The sequence below is a fragment of the Acyrthosiphon pisum genome, unplaced genomic scaffold, assembly GCF_005508785.2.
Source record: "Acyrthosiphon pisum isolate AL4f unplaced genomic scaffold, pea_aphid_22Mar2018_4r6ur Scaffold_21635;HRSCAF=24457, whole genome shotgun sequence".
In the NCBI taxonomy this organism is placed as follows: domain Eukaryota; kingdom Metazoa; phylum Arthropoda; class Insecta; order Hemiptera; family Aphididae; genus Acyrthosiphon; species Acyrthosiphon pisum.
In genome coordinates this window covers 26,262-41,926 of record NW_021771124.1, presented here as the reverse complement: position 1 = coordinate 41,926, position 15,665 = coordinate 26,262, and the positions used below count along the sequence as shown (strand labels likewise).

General features: G+C 30.4%; 2 protein-coding genes and 2 long non-coding RNA genes across 4 annotated transcripts in view; 1 reads left to right on the top strand and 3 right to left on the bottom strand.

Annotated features, from left to right (window-relative positions):
* Nucleotides 1-936: 936 nt before the first annotated feature.
* LOC115034949 lies at nucleotides 937-4,744 on the bottom strand. The gene is made up of 6 exons (XM_029492529.1): nucleotides 4,633-4,744; nucleotides 4,149-4,577; nucleotides 3,300-4,061; nucleotides 2,295-3,227; nucleotides 1,674-2,186; nucleotides 937-1,535 (listed from the first exon to the last, which is right to left on the bottom strand). Exons 1-6 carry the CDS (start codon nucleotides 4,742-4,744, stop codon nucleotides 937-939), a joined length of 3,348 nt encoding a protein of 1,115 aa, XP_029348389.1.
* A 1,079-nt stretch (nucleotides 4,745-5,823) lies between these two features.
* LOC115034948 lies at nucleotides 5,824-8,099 on the top strand. Its single transcript, XM_029492528.1, has 2 exons — nucleotides 5,824-5,991; nucleotides 6,063-8,099. The coding sequence occupies exons 1-2, from the start codon at nucleotides 5,824-5,826 to the stop codon at nucleotides 8,097-8,099; spliced, it is 2,205 nt and encodes a 734-aa protein (XP_029348388.1).
* A 1,332-nt stretch (nucleotides 8,100-9,431) lies between these two features.
* The window catches only part of LOC103307727, a 10,254-nt gene continuing 4,020 nt past the window's right edge, over nucleotides 9,432-15,665 (bottom strand). The window contains exons 3-5 of the long non-coding RNA XR_003840143.1: nucleotides 10,811-10,957; nucleotides 10,305-10,498; nucleotides 9,432-10,242 (exon numbers count right to left, since the gene is read on the bottom strand). This is a non-coding gene — a long non-coding RNA (uncharacterized LOC103307727). The remainder of the gene's footprint in view (nucleotides 10,243-10,304; nucleotides 10,499-10,810; nucleotides 10,958-15,665) is intronic.
* Nucleotides 11,080-14,074, bottom strand: LOC103307728. The gene is made up of 4 exons (XR_003840144.1): nucleotides 13,771-14,074; nucleotides 13,520-13,699; nucleotides 12,902-13,037; nucleotides 11,080-11,542 (listed from the first exon to the last, which is right to left on the bottom strand). It is a non-coding gene; the product is annotated as an uncharacterized LOC103307728 (long non-coding RNA).

The following is a 15,665-nucleotide window of genomic DNA, read 5'->3' as shown; positions in this document are numbered from 1 at the left end:
GGATGTCTAGTGGTTCGTGGAAACGACGATATGACTTTTTGCACAACTATGGCATGCAGGATACAGATAACACTTTACGCAATACGGATAAGTCAATGGACCAGGGGGAAGGTAGGAAAGCCTAGGGCATTATAATAGCAGACCTGGAACGGCCTATATTCAGACGTTATTACGCATTGCCCACACGATCATCTTCACGTCACGCAGCATTACGAATTGACAATTGTCACTTTGGACTTTGTTGTGGACTGTAACGCTTTTTCTTTGTTTTTGGTTCTCGGATAGGAATAATTAGTTTAATCAATATATTGTAACGCACCTTATTTCGATCGCAAAAATATATACATCTTTATTTACGGTTATTTATTACGACGACGCGAGACGGTGCCGATTACATCGATCGTACGCGACTGACTCAATAGTCACACAGTATAATATAAGTCTATAATAATGTGTTATCGGGATCGGCCCGCGTATCGTCTTTATCAATACCGAACGATACCGATACAAATTATCGACTCTTAATATAAAATAATAATAATAAAATAGTACAATATAATAATATAATAGCACGCGTCAACACCGCCCGCCTTGAAATATTTTAATATTTAAACAATATATAATTCACACGAAAAATACATAATATAAGTGTAGCTAATATAAATATATATAAAAAAAAATTTTATTTTTAACAATAAGTGTAAGTATACATTTGAATTTTACTCCTTACAATGCATGAGAAAATGTCCCTTTTTTATTCTTATTGTTTTTTAATTGCAAAACTAACGAAATACAATATACTACAAAATATATATAAACCAAACGTATGAATATGAGTTATATTTAAACCCTTATTATACAAGCGTAAAAAAAAAAATTTCCCTTTTAATTATATTCATTTTTATATAATATACACATTTTTTTTACGATATTATCTTAACCCATGTTATCATCAACCGGAAGCGGGCACAAATTTCGTACCGCTCGGTTGTACTCGCCCGTCATAGTTTTCACCAACGCCGTACGAATAACTCCGTCCTCTCCGTGGCTGACCGACAGTACCCGTCCTAGCTTCCAATTTAGTGGCTTAATATTTTCATCACGCATCAAAACGATTGTTCCGATAGCCAAGGTGGGACCTCTCTCCACTGACCATTTTTTTCTTACTTGCAATTGATTTAAATATTCGTTGCTCCATCGTTTCCACAAAATTTGCGTGTATTGTCGAACACGACGCCACCGGTCTAATCGATTCGCCGGGATTGTACTTTCATCCCTTTCCGGTATGACCATCAGAGATTCTCCAATTAGGAAATGCGCAGGAGTAAGATATGTTAAGTCGGAAGGATCGGATGACATTTCGGTTAAAGGGCGGGAATTAAGGCATGCTTCTACCCGGGTAAGTATAGTATTTAGTTCTTCGTACGTTAAATGCGACTCGCTTAGCACTTTACCTATCAGATTTTTCATCGATTTCACTGAGGCCTCCCACAGACCCCCAAAGTGCGGTGATCGCGGGGGAATGAACCGCCATTCTACACCATCATTGGCCGTTTGTTTTTGTATTTCATTATTATGTTCCGTAGATTTAAATAAATCATAAATTTCTTTTAAATATCGATTCGCGCCCACAAAGTTCGTAGCGTTATCTGAATAGATTACCGCACTTTTACCTCTTCTATCAAAAAATCTATTTAAAGCATTTAAGAATGATTTTGTGCTCAGGTCAATTACTAATTCTATGTGAACCGCTTTAGTCGCAAAACACACGAAAATGCACACGTAGCCTTTTGTAAGTGATGCTCGCTTTTTTAAGCTGTCTTTGATTAACAACGGTCCCGCGAAATCAATACCACTGATTTTAAAAGGACGCGATGGTTCTATACGTTCACGAGGTAAATCACCCATTATGGGTTCAACGAACACCGGTTTTTGCCTGAAACACGTAACACATTTATGAACCGTCGCTCGAGCGATATTTCGTGCTTTCAACGGCCAATAGTATAATCGCACTAAGGCTAATATCGCCAATGGGCCTCCGTGCATACACCTTATAATATGTTCACGCTGAAATAACAATTTCGTGTAAATACTGTCACCTGGTAAAATAATAGGTTGTCGTTGAAATACCTCTATTGTACTTGCATTTTTTAATCGACCTCCAACTCTCAATATATCTTTATCGTCTATAAACGGTCGCAATAAAATTATTTTACTTTTTGGTATCGATTTTTTATTTTTTAAATGTTCTATTTCCAATTTAAAAAAATTATTTTGTACATTTTTAATTAGACCAATATTTGCACGTTCTAAGTCTTCTGCTCTCAGTGGTCCGACTGAGGCACTAGATTTTTTCACTAAAAAATCTCTAAAGCGTAACCAATACGCCGCAATACGCAATATTTTATTTAACGACGAATATCTTTTGAATAATATAAATTCGTCAGTCACCACAAGAGCTATATTTCGTACTGTTTTCGCTTCGGGTAGCATTTCTATGTTATCATTTTGGCTGGTTTTTTCTGATATCGGCCACTCCTCGATATTGTTTTTTAACCATTCCGGTCCGTTCCACCACAAATTAATACTTGATATTTGCTCTGCGTCGCACCCGCGTGATATTATATCAGCCGGGTTTTCCGATGACTTAACATATGCCCAACCTGTTATGTTGGACAGATCCTGTATCTCCCCGATACGGTGTGCCACGAATGTCTTCCATTTTGTCGATGGAGACGCTATCCATGATAGTACTATTTTTGAATCGGACCAAAAATATTTTTTCGCGATATTTAATTTTAACTTCGGAACAATACGGCTCACTAAACGCGCCAATAAAAGTGCTGCACATAGTTCTAACCTTGGCAATGATATAACTTTAAGTGGGGCAACTTTTGATTTTGCACATATTAATTTGGCTGTGTGTTCTCCTTGTTCATTGGTACTACGTAAAAAAATACACGCTCCGTAACATTTGATACTTGCGTCTGCGAATCCGTGTATTTGTATATTTGCTAATATTTTATTACACCCGATATTACGTGGTATGGTCAGCTTGTTTAACATCGATAAACCTTTTCTATATTTGACCCATTCTATACGTATGTTATCTGGTAATGGCTCGTCCCAACTAATACGAATTTTCCATAAACTCTGTATTATTAATTTTGCTTGTACTATAATTGGACCGACCAGTCCCAACGGGTCGAATATCGCCGGGGTCTCGGCTAAAATGTGTCTTTTACTTATTGTAGTATTTTCGTCATGATATTATTTTACCTTGTATTGTAATACATCACCATCCGCATTCCAATACAGTCCGAGTATTTTTGTTATTGATTCTTCTTCAAAAATACACTCGTTCGCATTTTCTTTTTCTGACATACAACTAACTATACTTGGTTCATTTGATGACCACTTTCTTAACGTCATGCCTGCTTTTTTCATTATTAAAATTACTTCGTCACGTAACTTTATCGCTTCTTCCTTCGTTTCCGCGCCACTTAGGAAATCGTCCATATAAAAATCGTTTCTAATTGCCTCACAAGCTTTTACATATGACGATTCTAGTTCAGATATTTTCCTTAAACATGCTGTTGCCAAAAATGACGCCGGTACTGTTCCATAAGTAAGTGTTGTTAAACGATAAATTTGTATTGGCAATGAGGGGTCCGCGCGCCATAAAATTCGTTGTTTCTCGCTATCTTGCTTCGTCACCAATACTTGGCGGTACATCTTTTGTATATCGGCCGTTAATACAAATTTATGTGTTCTAAATCTTGATATTATATATAGCAGTTCGTCCTGTATAACCGGCCCTTTCAATAGTGTATCGTTTAAACTATATCCGGATTCCGTTTTACAGGACGCATCAAACACTACTCGCAACTTCGTTGTTTTACTGTTCTCATTTTTTACCGCATGATGCGGTAAATAACACGTTTCACCTAACTTTTCTTCATTTTTTACGAGTTCCATATGACCTAACGTTTCATATTCGCTCATAAACGTAATATAATCTTTTTTTAATTTTTCGTCATTTTGCAATCGGCGCTCTAATGCTAAAAATCGACATTTCGCTATCTCGTATGACGGTCAGATTTTTATATTAACGTCATTTTTTAACGGTAAATGTACGATAAACCTACCGTTTTCATTTCGATTAACCGTCCTTTCGAAGTGATCGACACATTTTTTTTCTTCCGTAGTATATGGCACTGCCGCTTCAAACTCCTCTGTACGCCAAAATTTTGATACCATAATTTCCAAATTAGTACTTCTGTTTTCCTCTACTAACGCGGTATGGCAATTTACATTATTTGGTTTGCCATTCGTATATTTTGATGTTACTAAGCCGGAAACAATCCAGCCCAATTGAGTTTCTTGAAATATTGGTCCATTTATTGTCGGTTTAATTTTTTGTTTACCCAATATTTCGAAAAAATGACACGCGCCTAACAACAAATCAATTTTTTTTGGAATTTTAAATGAAGTATCCGCTAATTCTATATCCGAGGGTACTATGCATTCACCCCCGATATTTTCTGACGGTAATATATTTGTAATTTTAGGCACAACTAAACAGGAACACGTTAAATTATAATTATTAATGCGCGAACGAATCGTCATTACGACAGCCGCCTTCACGTTTTGACTTTTGCCGCCAATACCCAATACGGTATGCTGTACGCGCGTCTTTTTTAATTTTAATATTTGTGCCATACTTTCGGTTATAAAATTGCATTGTGAACCTGAATCTAACAATACACGTCCGATTTGCGATTCGCCGCTCTCGTTTTGAACTCGTACCTCCGCCGTTGACAATAATACCTGGTCACTCACGAGCGGATCACCGCAGCTAGTTCCACGCTCCGCACACGCATGCGCGCACCAATAACTACTATCAACATCATATCTTATCAATTATTAATACAAGTGATAAGCACTTGTCCAAAAACGGATAAGAGTGGATACGGCGTTTACCCTGGTGGTGTAGAGAAATATCACAATATTATGTTATATTATAATTTATAATTATACTATAAAGTATAAACAAGTATACTATACTCTAACATTAATGGTCATTACCAATACTTTGATCAAAATTTTAGCAGTAAAAAAAATGTTTTGGGGGGATCTATCCCTCTAATCCCCTTCCCTAATTATGCCCCTGAATGGTTAAATAGTAAATACTAATATTATGTGATCCAGTGGGGATTCAGTGGGGGCTAGGGACACAGGCCCCCCCAGACATTTTTTTTTATAAATATAAATATTATATAACAAATAAACAAAATCTAAACTTCTTTTCACATTGTCGCTTTATATATTAAATCATGAATAATTTATTTATCACATTGATTACCTATACCTACTATTATGACAATATTTTTGAATTAAGAATTAAGTATAATATTTTATTATAAGTGGATTTCTGTTGTAAAAAAATTGTTGTCCCAGATCTTTACTCTGGATCCATGTCTGATATACTATAAAGTATAAATAAGTATATAAGTCAAAACTCAGTAGTCAATGGTTAATATAGGCATACTAAATGTACAGAATTCTATTTATAAAATATTAAATTATAACAAAATTTCCAGCTATGAGTAGCTATTAACAAATAACTAGACCATTAAAGATTAAAGTTCAACTTATTTTATGGATAGTCCAATACTTTTATATTTGAAAGATATATATTATTAGGTTATTCATCATACAAAATACAAATATAATCATCCCATACGATATAATATAATAAAATTTCATCCCATTCCTAGTGCAGTTGTGTGTACAATCAGTGTTTATTACAGTCTTATAAAAATGTCGGAAATATTATTAAATAAACGTAAACGAAATGATGAATCAAGTCATTACGATGAAGAAAAGGAGAAATGCTCTTTGTGTAATAGTATGTTTAGCAATATTGGCAATAGGAATAAACATATGCAAAAAGCCCACGGTGTGGACAATAGAAGTAGTGTACGTTTGGTAAAATGTCCTTTATGTGAAGAAGACTTTAAAACGCTCACAAATGTGATCTGTCTTTCTTTGTTGTTCAGAGGGTAGTTGGAAACAAAACCTATTATGTTTGTCACAGATCAGGATCTTCTCGAACAACAGGCACAGGAAAGAGAATGAAATGGTCACAAAGTCACAAAACTGGTAAGATTTGTCCTGCTGGAATGACAACAACTAATATTGATGGGTACATATCAGTAGAATTTAGAAGAACACATGTTGGCCATGCATTAAATATGAAATTTTTACATCTGTCAAAAGAAGAAAGAGATGAACTTGCTGGTAAAATAAAATCAGGTGTGACTTTTGAACGGATATTGGATGATATTCGAAAATCAGTAACTTCGACAGAATGTGTCAACCGTTTCCATGCTGTGGACAAACGAGATTTATACAATATTAAAAGGGATTATGACTTGGACAGAGACATTGTACACACAAATGACGCTTTTAGTACAGAAATATGGGTACAAGAACAAATGTTACTCAAAGAAAAGTCACCAGTAACATATTTTAAAATGCAAGGATGCGAGAAAGAAGGTCCACTATTGAAAGATGATTTTATGATTGTTATAATGACACCTTATCAAATAGATGTTTTGTCAAAATATGCAACTGATAGAATTTGCGTTGACAGCACCCATAGAACTACCAGCCATGACTTTCAGCTCACAACATTACTCGTAGTTGATGAATTTGGAGCTGGTTGCCCGGTTGCGTTCTGTATAAGTAATAGAATTGATTCAGTAGCTATGTCTAGATTTTTTTTGTCTGTAAAAGAAAAAGTAGGTTTGATTTCAACTAAAATTCTTATGTCAGACGATACTACAACATACATTAATGCCTGGTCTAATATAATGTCAAACCCGCAACATCACTTACTTTGCAACTGGCATGTAGACAGAAGTTGGAGAAAAAATCTGATTAAAATTAAATCTCTTACTAAGCAGTCAGAAGTGTATAAAGCTTGTCGTACATTGATGGAAATTATGGATATTGATCAGTTTGAGAATTCCTTAGAATGCTTTCTTGCAATGTGTGAAGATGATGTCGAAACAAAAGATTTTGGGATTTACTTTAAAACGTATTATTCCCAACGACCCAAAGCATGGGCATTTTGTTATAGACTTCATCTATCTTTAAATACAAACATATACCTGGAAGCAATGCACAAGAAATTAAAATATTGTTATACGCACGGTAAACAAAATAGAAGAGTTGACAAGTGCATTAGTTTACTCATGCGTTTTGCTAGGGATATGATGTTTGAAAGGACTATACGAATGATGAAAAACAAACCTACTTTTCGAATGGAACAAATAGCACACAGTCATCTCCAAAGTATTAATATTGAAAGCAGTAAAATCCAAAAAATTGACAATAACACATGGCTCGTACAGTCGAAAACGCCAGATAAAAATCCTTATACTGTTTCATTCAATAATTCGGAAAATTGCATGGGATGTCCTTTGGCATGTCCTAGTTGTCATATTTGTGTCCATAAATTTACATGCACATGTGTAGATTATAAGATCAAAGGAAACTTTTGTAAACATGTGCATGCCTGCATAAGAGTATCTGAGAAAAAAGATATTGCAATAAATATTGATGAAGATAGAGCAACGTCAGCCTTTGAAGAGCACAGCAATCATGTTGTCCAAGGATCTAAAATAACATCAATAGATCAAAAAGAATCGGTTTCCATTTCGACTCGCTTTACAGCTTTAATTAATGCAACATTAGGAATCGCCAGCACTGCAACAGATGAAGCAAAATTAAAAGGTATTAAAAAGTTAGATGAATTAATGAAGATCTTACAACATGGCCAGATTGATACTACAAGTTCCTCTGGCCCTCATTTTTCAAATTTAACTTACTTGCCCAGCCACAAAAATATTGATCAACAACGTTTCCACTCTACAAAAAAGAAACAAACGTCAAATAGCAGGCTAACAAAACCAACTGAAATGCAAAAAATATCAATTATGAGTACAATGAATAGTGAAGGGCAATCAAACGAAGTTGTACATACCGACTTTGATCATGTTTATTATAATGCCTCTTCGAAACCACAATAACGAGTAACAGACTTATTATATGTTTTATTTGTATTGTGTAATGTGTTCTGTAAATATTTGTGACTATGAGTTATTAGTATATTAACCATTTAACCATGAAAAATTGACAGTTAAATTAATGATAATAATAATTAAAATGATAATTAATAAATATAATACAAGATATTATTATATATTTATAAATAACCAGACAGTAAATAAAAACGGTTTATATCACTAGAAAAAAAACGGTTTATATCACTTTCATGGATGAAAAATATCAAATCAGTTTGAGTTGGAATAAACAACAAATTACATTCATCACTGGCCGCCGAATTTAAAAATATTTAAATTTTCAATATTATTAAATACAAATACAATTTGACAACTGACCAAGGCCGTATCTGAGGGTGGTCCAGGGGGTTTGGATCCCCCCCCCCTTCGAAATTTTTTCAATATGTCTTATTTTTAACCAAATATCGTAACATAAATTCAATAAAATTACAATATACATGTTTTGTACACTCTACACCCTACACGTCAACTAATTGATCTTAAATAAACAATCTTACATATAACGATTTATTATTTGAATAATTAACAATGGAAATAAATCATTATACGTTATTCCTTATGTTCAATGTCATTAAAATTGAAATATTTATCTCGTATGAACATTGCTGAAGTTATATTGTGAAATTCAAAACAAATTACTACCTATTATACCGATATAATGTACATTTAATATACACATACAATTAATACTAATGACTGAATTGTTGTATCCAAGCAGATTTATTTTATTTATTTTTAAGTACATACTATGATCTATATTTATTTCATATTATATAGATAGAATCAGAAATTTTTTTTTAATCTTAATTGAGTTTTATATTGTACCAAAGTATTGTTTATTATTTATAACATATTAAGATATTAATTGTGTAAATTGCGATATTGTTAATCTCTAGCATTCAACAACAAAAAACTTTTTTATTTCTAACAATAAGTAACAACTAATTAAATTACATTTAACTATTAATATAATTGATATACTTTTTTACAAATACAATGATTTATAATATGTTTAATTATGTAAATCAGGTAGTCAATCTTTATTGATGAATATATAATAATATAATATTTGATATTATTAATATTTAATATATAGTTTAAGTCTAAACAGTACTTTATGATATCCAACTATGACTATATTATCTTAGTTAATTAACTGATGAACACTATTGGTTAATTCAATAATAATTTTCTTCACACACAATATTTACCAAAGTTTAATTTATATTTTTACACTAACCATGATAAACATCTCAAAAAAGTAATAATATTTTGGTATATAATAAATAATAATGTATATTACATTTAATATTTTATAAGATTTTTGCATAACAGCTGTAAAATAAAACAGCATTTATATAAGTTTTTAAATTTTATAATGTATTAAACAATGCATACTTAGCACAAAACAGTTTACATACATATTAGTCACTAAACATTATAAAAGTAATGAACACAATTTTAAAAAATTTCAGAATCTGTGGAACACCATTGATATAGGCTATTATGGTTTAAGTGTTAAACTGTGTCATTATTATTATTATTATTATATTTAAATTTAAACTATTTATTGTAAATCTGTATATTAAATATTATAATTATGTAAATTTTACACTGTATGTCTGTACCATACTGTATATTTAAAATTAAATTGGAAATATTTTCCGTTAGGTCTATAAGGTTTATTATTATTATTAATATTAATATATTATTTGTTTTAGAAAAATTGACATGCAAAGCTCTTTGAACAATTTTGAATTGTAATATTCAAATTATACCAATTAGTAATTTAGTTATTTGCTGTATTAATCATAAGTTAAATATAAAATCTTATTTAATTATATTTAATACAATTATTAGATAGAAAATACATTTATTAGGGTTTCTAAAGCTACTTTGAATGGCCAAAAATTAATGAATCCAATTTCCATAACTCATGTCTAACTAAATTTCTGAAGTCTGAACTAGGTATATGTTGCCACTTTCCAATTCACATATACACATCCTGGTCTTCGAAGATCTGCACTATTAAAATTGACTACCTGCTTCTTCACAATCAGACAATAGTACTATAGTAGTATGGTATAGTCTACAAAATAAAAAAATACATTTATTAGGGTTTTACTAATGTTTATCATAAAGGTTACCTACTTAGAATGTCCAAAAATTAATGAATCCAATTTCCATAAATCATGTCTAACTAAATCTCTGAAGTCTGAACTAGGTATATGTTGCCACTTTCCAATTCACATCTACACATCCTGGTCTTCGAAGATCTGCACTATAAAAATTGACTACCTGCTTCTTCACAATCAGACAATAATACTTTAGTAGTATGGTATAGTCTACAAAATAAAAAAATACATTAATTAGGGTTTTACTTATGTTTATCATAAAGTTACTTTAATGTCCAAAAATTAATGAATCCAATTTCCATAAATAATGTCGAACTAAATCTCTGAAGTCTGAACTAGGTATATGTTGCCACTTTCCAATTCACATCTACACATTCTGGTCTTCGAAGATCTGCAATATAAAAATTGGCTACTTACTTTTTCACAATCAGACAATAGTACTATAGTAGTATGGTATAGTCTACAAAATAAAAAAATACATTAATTAGGGTTTTACTTACGTTTATCATAAAAGTTACCTACTTTGAATGTCCAAAAATTAATGAATCCAATTTCTATAAATCATGTCTAACTAAATCTCTGAAGTCTGAATTAGGTATATGTTGCCACTTTCCAATTCACATCTACACATTCTGGTCTTCGAAGATCTGCACTATTAAAATTGGCTACCTACCTACTACTTCTTCACAGTTGGACAATAGTATGGTATATCATACAAAATAAAAAAACACAATATAGATTATAATATTAAGATTTAAAAACAATTTAAAAGAACAATATAATATTTTAAGACCAAGAGAAACACGATTAATTCTTAATACTTCAACTAAAAAAGAAAAACGTCTTAAGCGCCCTTCCTCCCTTTTTATACGGACTGAGGACCGTCAATGGTGGAGTTAACACTAAGATTTGCAATTGTGGGCATGTTAATGAATATAATCAACTCAAGATAAGCTAATTTCAGTGAACACAAGATTGTTCTAAGTCAAAAGTTGACTGTAAACGTTTACAAAAGTACAACTTAACTTAATTTATAAACAATAGTTTGTTTCTTACAATCTTAACAATAATTTAATGTTTCATTCCTCGCAATAATAATTCATTTCAAAAATTAAAATTAATCATTATTCAGTTGTGAAATTTCATCTATCCGAAACTGGTAATGACAAAATATATGTATGAACTGAAGAAAACATAATTGAGTAGTCCATAATATCCTATTTAATCTGGAACTTGGAAACCCTCTTTTGCTGACTATAAGAAACAAAAAAATACATTTAATTGTAATTCTTGTGAACATATATTTTTAAGTAACTGTAACATAACTAAGTGTTATTTATTTATTATGATAACGCTTTGGAGGGTAATTTCTAATCTATATAATATATAGACTTTAACAAATACTAGATGAAACTTTGAGATGTGATTTTTAACAAATGGATGTTATAATAAGCTATTAAATGTTTATTAAAATACAACTTGTAACAGGTGTCGGGTTCTAGGTATTAGGCTTAAATAATAATATCAGTTCAAGTTCAGATATATAATTCGGAGGCAATTTATTAACAAAGATTTTAGGTACAATAAATAATTTATGCATGATGTACTTACAGTATCAGTTAAAGAAGAAATTTAAGTATTAAGTAGGTATTTTAGGTACTTATTTTATATTCTGATTGGAGCAATGATTGTATTGATTTTACAATGATGTGTTTTTAATTATTTTATTTTTATTTTTTTGTCATCACGTTTCGGTGCAGTAAAAATGCTTAACAGTTTTTCTACTTCGGCATCGTTTCTAGTATGAAAAAGAATGTACTTAGTACTTTGGAGGGTCAAAAGTAAAAAATTCCTGGTACTTTTCAAAAACATCAAGAACAATAAACTCACAATTAAGGAAAAACTAAGAATTTTATGCAAAACCAGTTTTAGAAAAAATCAAATTTGTGTTTTGGTGTAACCCTAAAAAATAAACTTAGATACATTAAAATGTTCAAAATATTTTGGAATTTTTTTAAACTATTTAATATTTATGAACATAAGAAAATGTAGTCGTAATATAAAATCAAATCTATGGTAGGTTTTTATGGTACTTAAAATCTATAGGTATAGTACCTACAAAGTTATAATTTGTAATCATATTATATCATCATTAATAACGTATAAATAATATTCTATCCTTTCGTAATATTTATATGTATACATTATTATAGGCATGTAAGTATATACATACTTAGTATATGTAATTCATTATTTACATAATTTTATACTTGATAGTCAATAGTATAATAATATAAACAATTTGATAGATCTTCTTCGGTATTACAGTATAAAATTGAAAATTATTATCTAAAATATAACACCAAATTTTTCTTTTTATCATTTGTTTTTATGACTGCCTAAATTGATGGATGTCTTTGAGCACTTGTCCCATTTTCCCCCTCCCTTATGAAAGCTATGATTATATTGTAAATAAAAAATTTAATATTAAGCCAATTAAGATATACCTACAACTTTTGTACCTAAATTAAATATTATGTTTACAAATTACAATTTTCACATAATTGCACACTTCAATAGAATTTTATTTAGTCTTTTGTGTCATAAAGTTACCAGCAATGTCCCAAAATGAAACACACCCAATTGTCAGAACACTGAATTTCCAAACTTGTTATGTGTTCTTTGAAATTTAAATATGTCCAGATGCTCAGTGCTATTAAAATTGGATACTGGTTCCGCAATATATTACCTGCAAATTAAAAGTTTGTTAAAAATATGTCAGTGCGCTATTTCATTTCTCTGTGACCGAGCAACATCAATTGTGTAAGCAAATTTATGTAGAGCAGATCAAATTTTGTAATGTTAGCTTTAATAAACATAGAGTAAAAATATTTTCTAAAGAACCTTACAGGTATATTTATTTATATTTTATTTTTAAAGCAAGTTATGTGTATTTTATGTTTGTACCTAATATAATTTATTTAACATAGTTAATTATTATTCATTATGACTTAACTGGCTGAGCCCTTTGGACACAAATATAATTCTACACACACAATTAGATATATTATAATATAAGTATATAGTATAATGATATCAGCCAATATAATTTAGTCATAATGTCATATATATAACTCACTTTTAAATTAATAAATCAATGAAATCACATGATGTACCCACAATAATATTCTTACCTTTTAGTATTCACTTTAATATTAATGTTTTTATTACTTGAATTGCAATATTTATAATGTATACTTGTTCTGTAGAATTGTCTTAAATAAAATAGACTTATCAAAAATTGTCAATACATTTGCTGGACTTCCTAGTTCCTCGTAGGTACTTACATCATATTATTATATGATGTCAGTTTTGAAAACCATGATATAATACATTATGTATTTGTGTGAACTAGAAACAGTAAATCATTAAGTAACTTTCAGCAAATATTTAAAATTTTAGAGACCTCAAAAACCACTTACATTACAAAATGTCTGTAAACCAAATGTCTAGCCACTAATCAGTAATAATTATTATTGACATATCCAGACATTGATAAGAATGTGTATGATGTACTGCCTATACAAGTCCCAAACAGGGGGTATTTTACTAGTTTACAATAGACCATTAGCGTAGTTCCTAGCCCAAAAACACAAACGCCTATAAGTATTAAGTAAACTCAGGTCCTAGGTATATAGTTAAAAATTTAAAATTCAACGGTGTCTATGTTAACCTAAACACTGCTTTGGAAAGTGGGCAGCTAAAGAGCCGGCCCTATTACAAAAATGTATAAACACAACCGGTAGAACATGCAAGTAATTATTTGAATCTTACTTACACGCACTACAAATCCTGAATGAACATCTGAATAAACTTATATAGAATGTCCTTCATCAACCATTGTGAGATGATGAAACTCCAATTCTTGTGAATTGAAAAAGTATCTTAATTTTATGGTTCATTCATATTATACGAGAAAGTTAAGATAAAAAAATAAAGAATTTTGAAATAAAAATGTATTTTATTTACTTTAAATAATTGTAATTTAATTAAGTACCTGTTTAATTTAAAACAATATTCAATACATAGGGAATTAAAACTGCCATCTAACGATAAACTATGGCATTACGAATCAACACAGTTTTTAATTTATGAATTTACGATTAATTTTACTTAAATTTTGTCCGCGTTTATCAGCCTAATGCCTATGTCGTTTGTCCATTAGATCATGACAACAAAAATATTAATATTATAAACAAATATTTATTAAAGTAAGCCTGGGCCTACCCACTTTTGCATAGTGTGATCCAAGTCTGTATAATATATTTTATAGACCATATTATTGCCGCAGGGTTTTTTTTAATGATTTTTTCTGACTGCACAAACTTATTCCCACTATTGGGTTATAGTAGGTAATTTGTCTACTCATATCAAACCCTACGGACTGTTATCCGTTGAACTGTCAGGGTCCGCTCCAAAGCTTTATTTCTAAACAATTGTATACTGTTAAAAACAAAATTACAAAAAAAAAAAAATCGACATTTTCTGAAAATTATGATTTGGTCACCCCCTAATCATGTCTCTGGAGCCACCCCTGTGAACTGTGCTGGCTATACTACCTAGTACCTATACTAACCTACTGTCTACTGTATACTGTACTATCTACATTTTTTACTTTCATAAGACTGCATATAGCCATATAGGTACTCAGACAGTCAGAAACGAATAAACGATACGTAAAAACATATAAATCCCGACTATCTCATGATATTATGCCAAATAAATCATTTTATATCAATGCACTATTTTTATTGTACATTTATGAATAATAATTTTAAAATTTTGTTTGTAAATATCAGTAATAATACTTACTAAATAATATTTATTAAATAGGTAATTTGTAATAATAATTGTTTATAAAAATAAAATCAATCAATTGACTAGGTACCTAATTTCTTTATAATTTTTGTAATATACTTTTACATCAAATATGAAATAATAGTAAAAATGATAATCTTGACCGAATTAAAATGCGTCTAGACCACTACAACTTTTACAAAGAAAAATTGTTAGTATATGTTTAAGTAAAAATACTTAAATTGGTTCAATTAAAGAAATCTTTAAGATATTAGATGTGTTACCATTTAAGTCTGTATGTAAAAAAATAACTATTGTATATATAATTAAAAACTTTGAATCCTTTCTGGATATGAATAAGGTTATTAAAAGAGAAAATAGGACATTTGATGTCAGAATGGAGTATTTTAGAAAAGCGTTTGGTCACAAATGCATAGATTATCTACGTCCAAAAACCTAGATTACTTAACGCCAGTAAATATAAAAAGGGACATAATATTCTATACTGAAGGCAATCGTA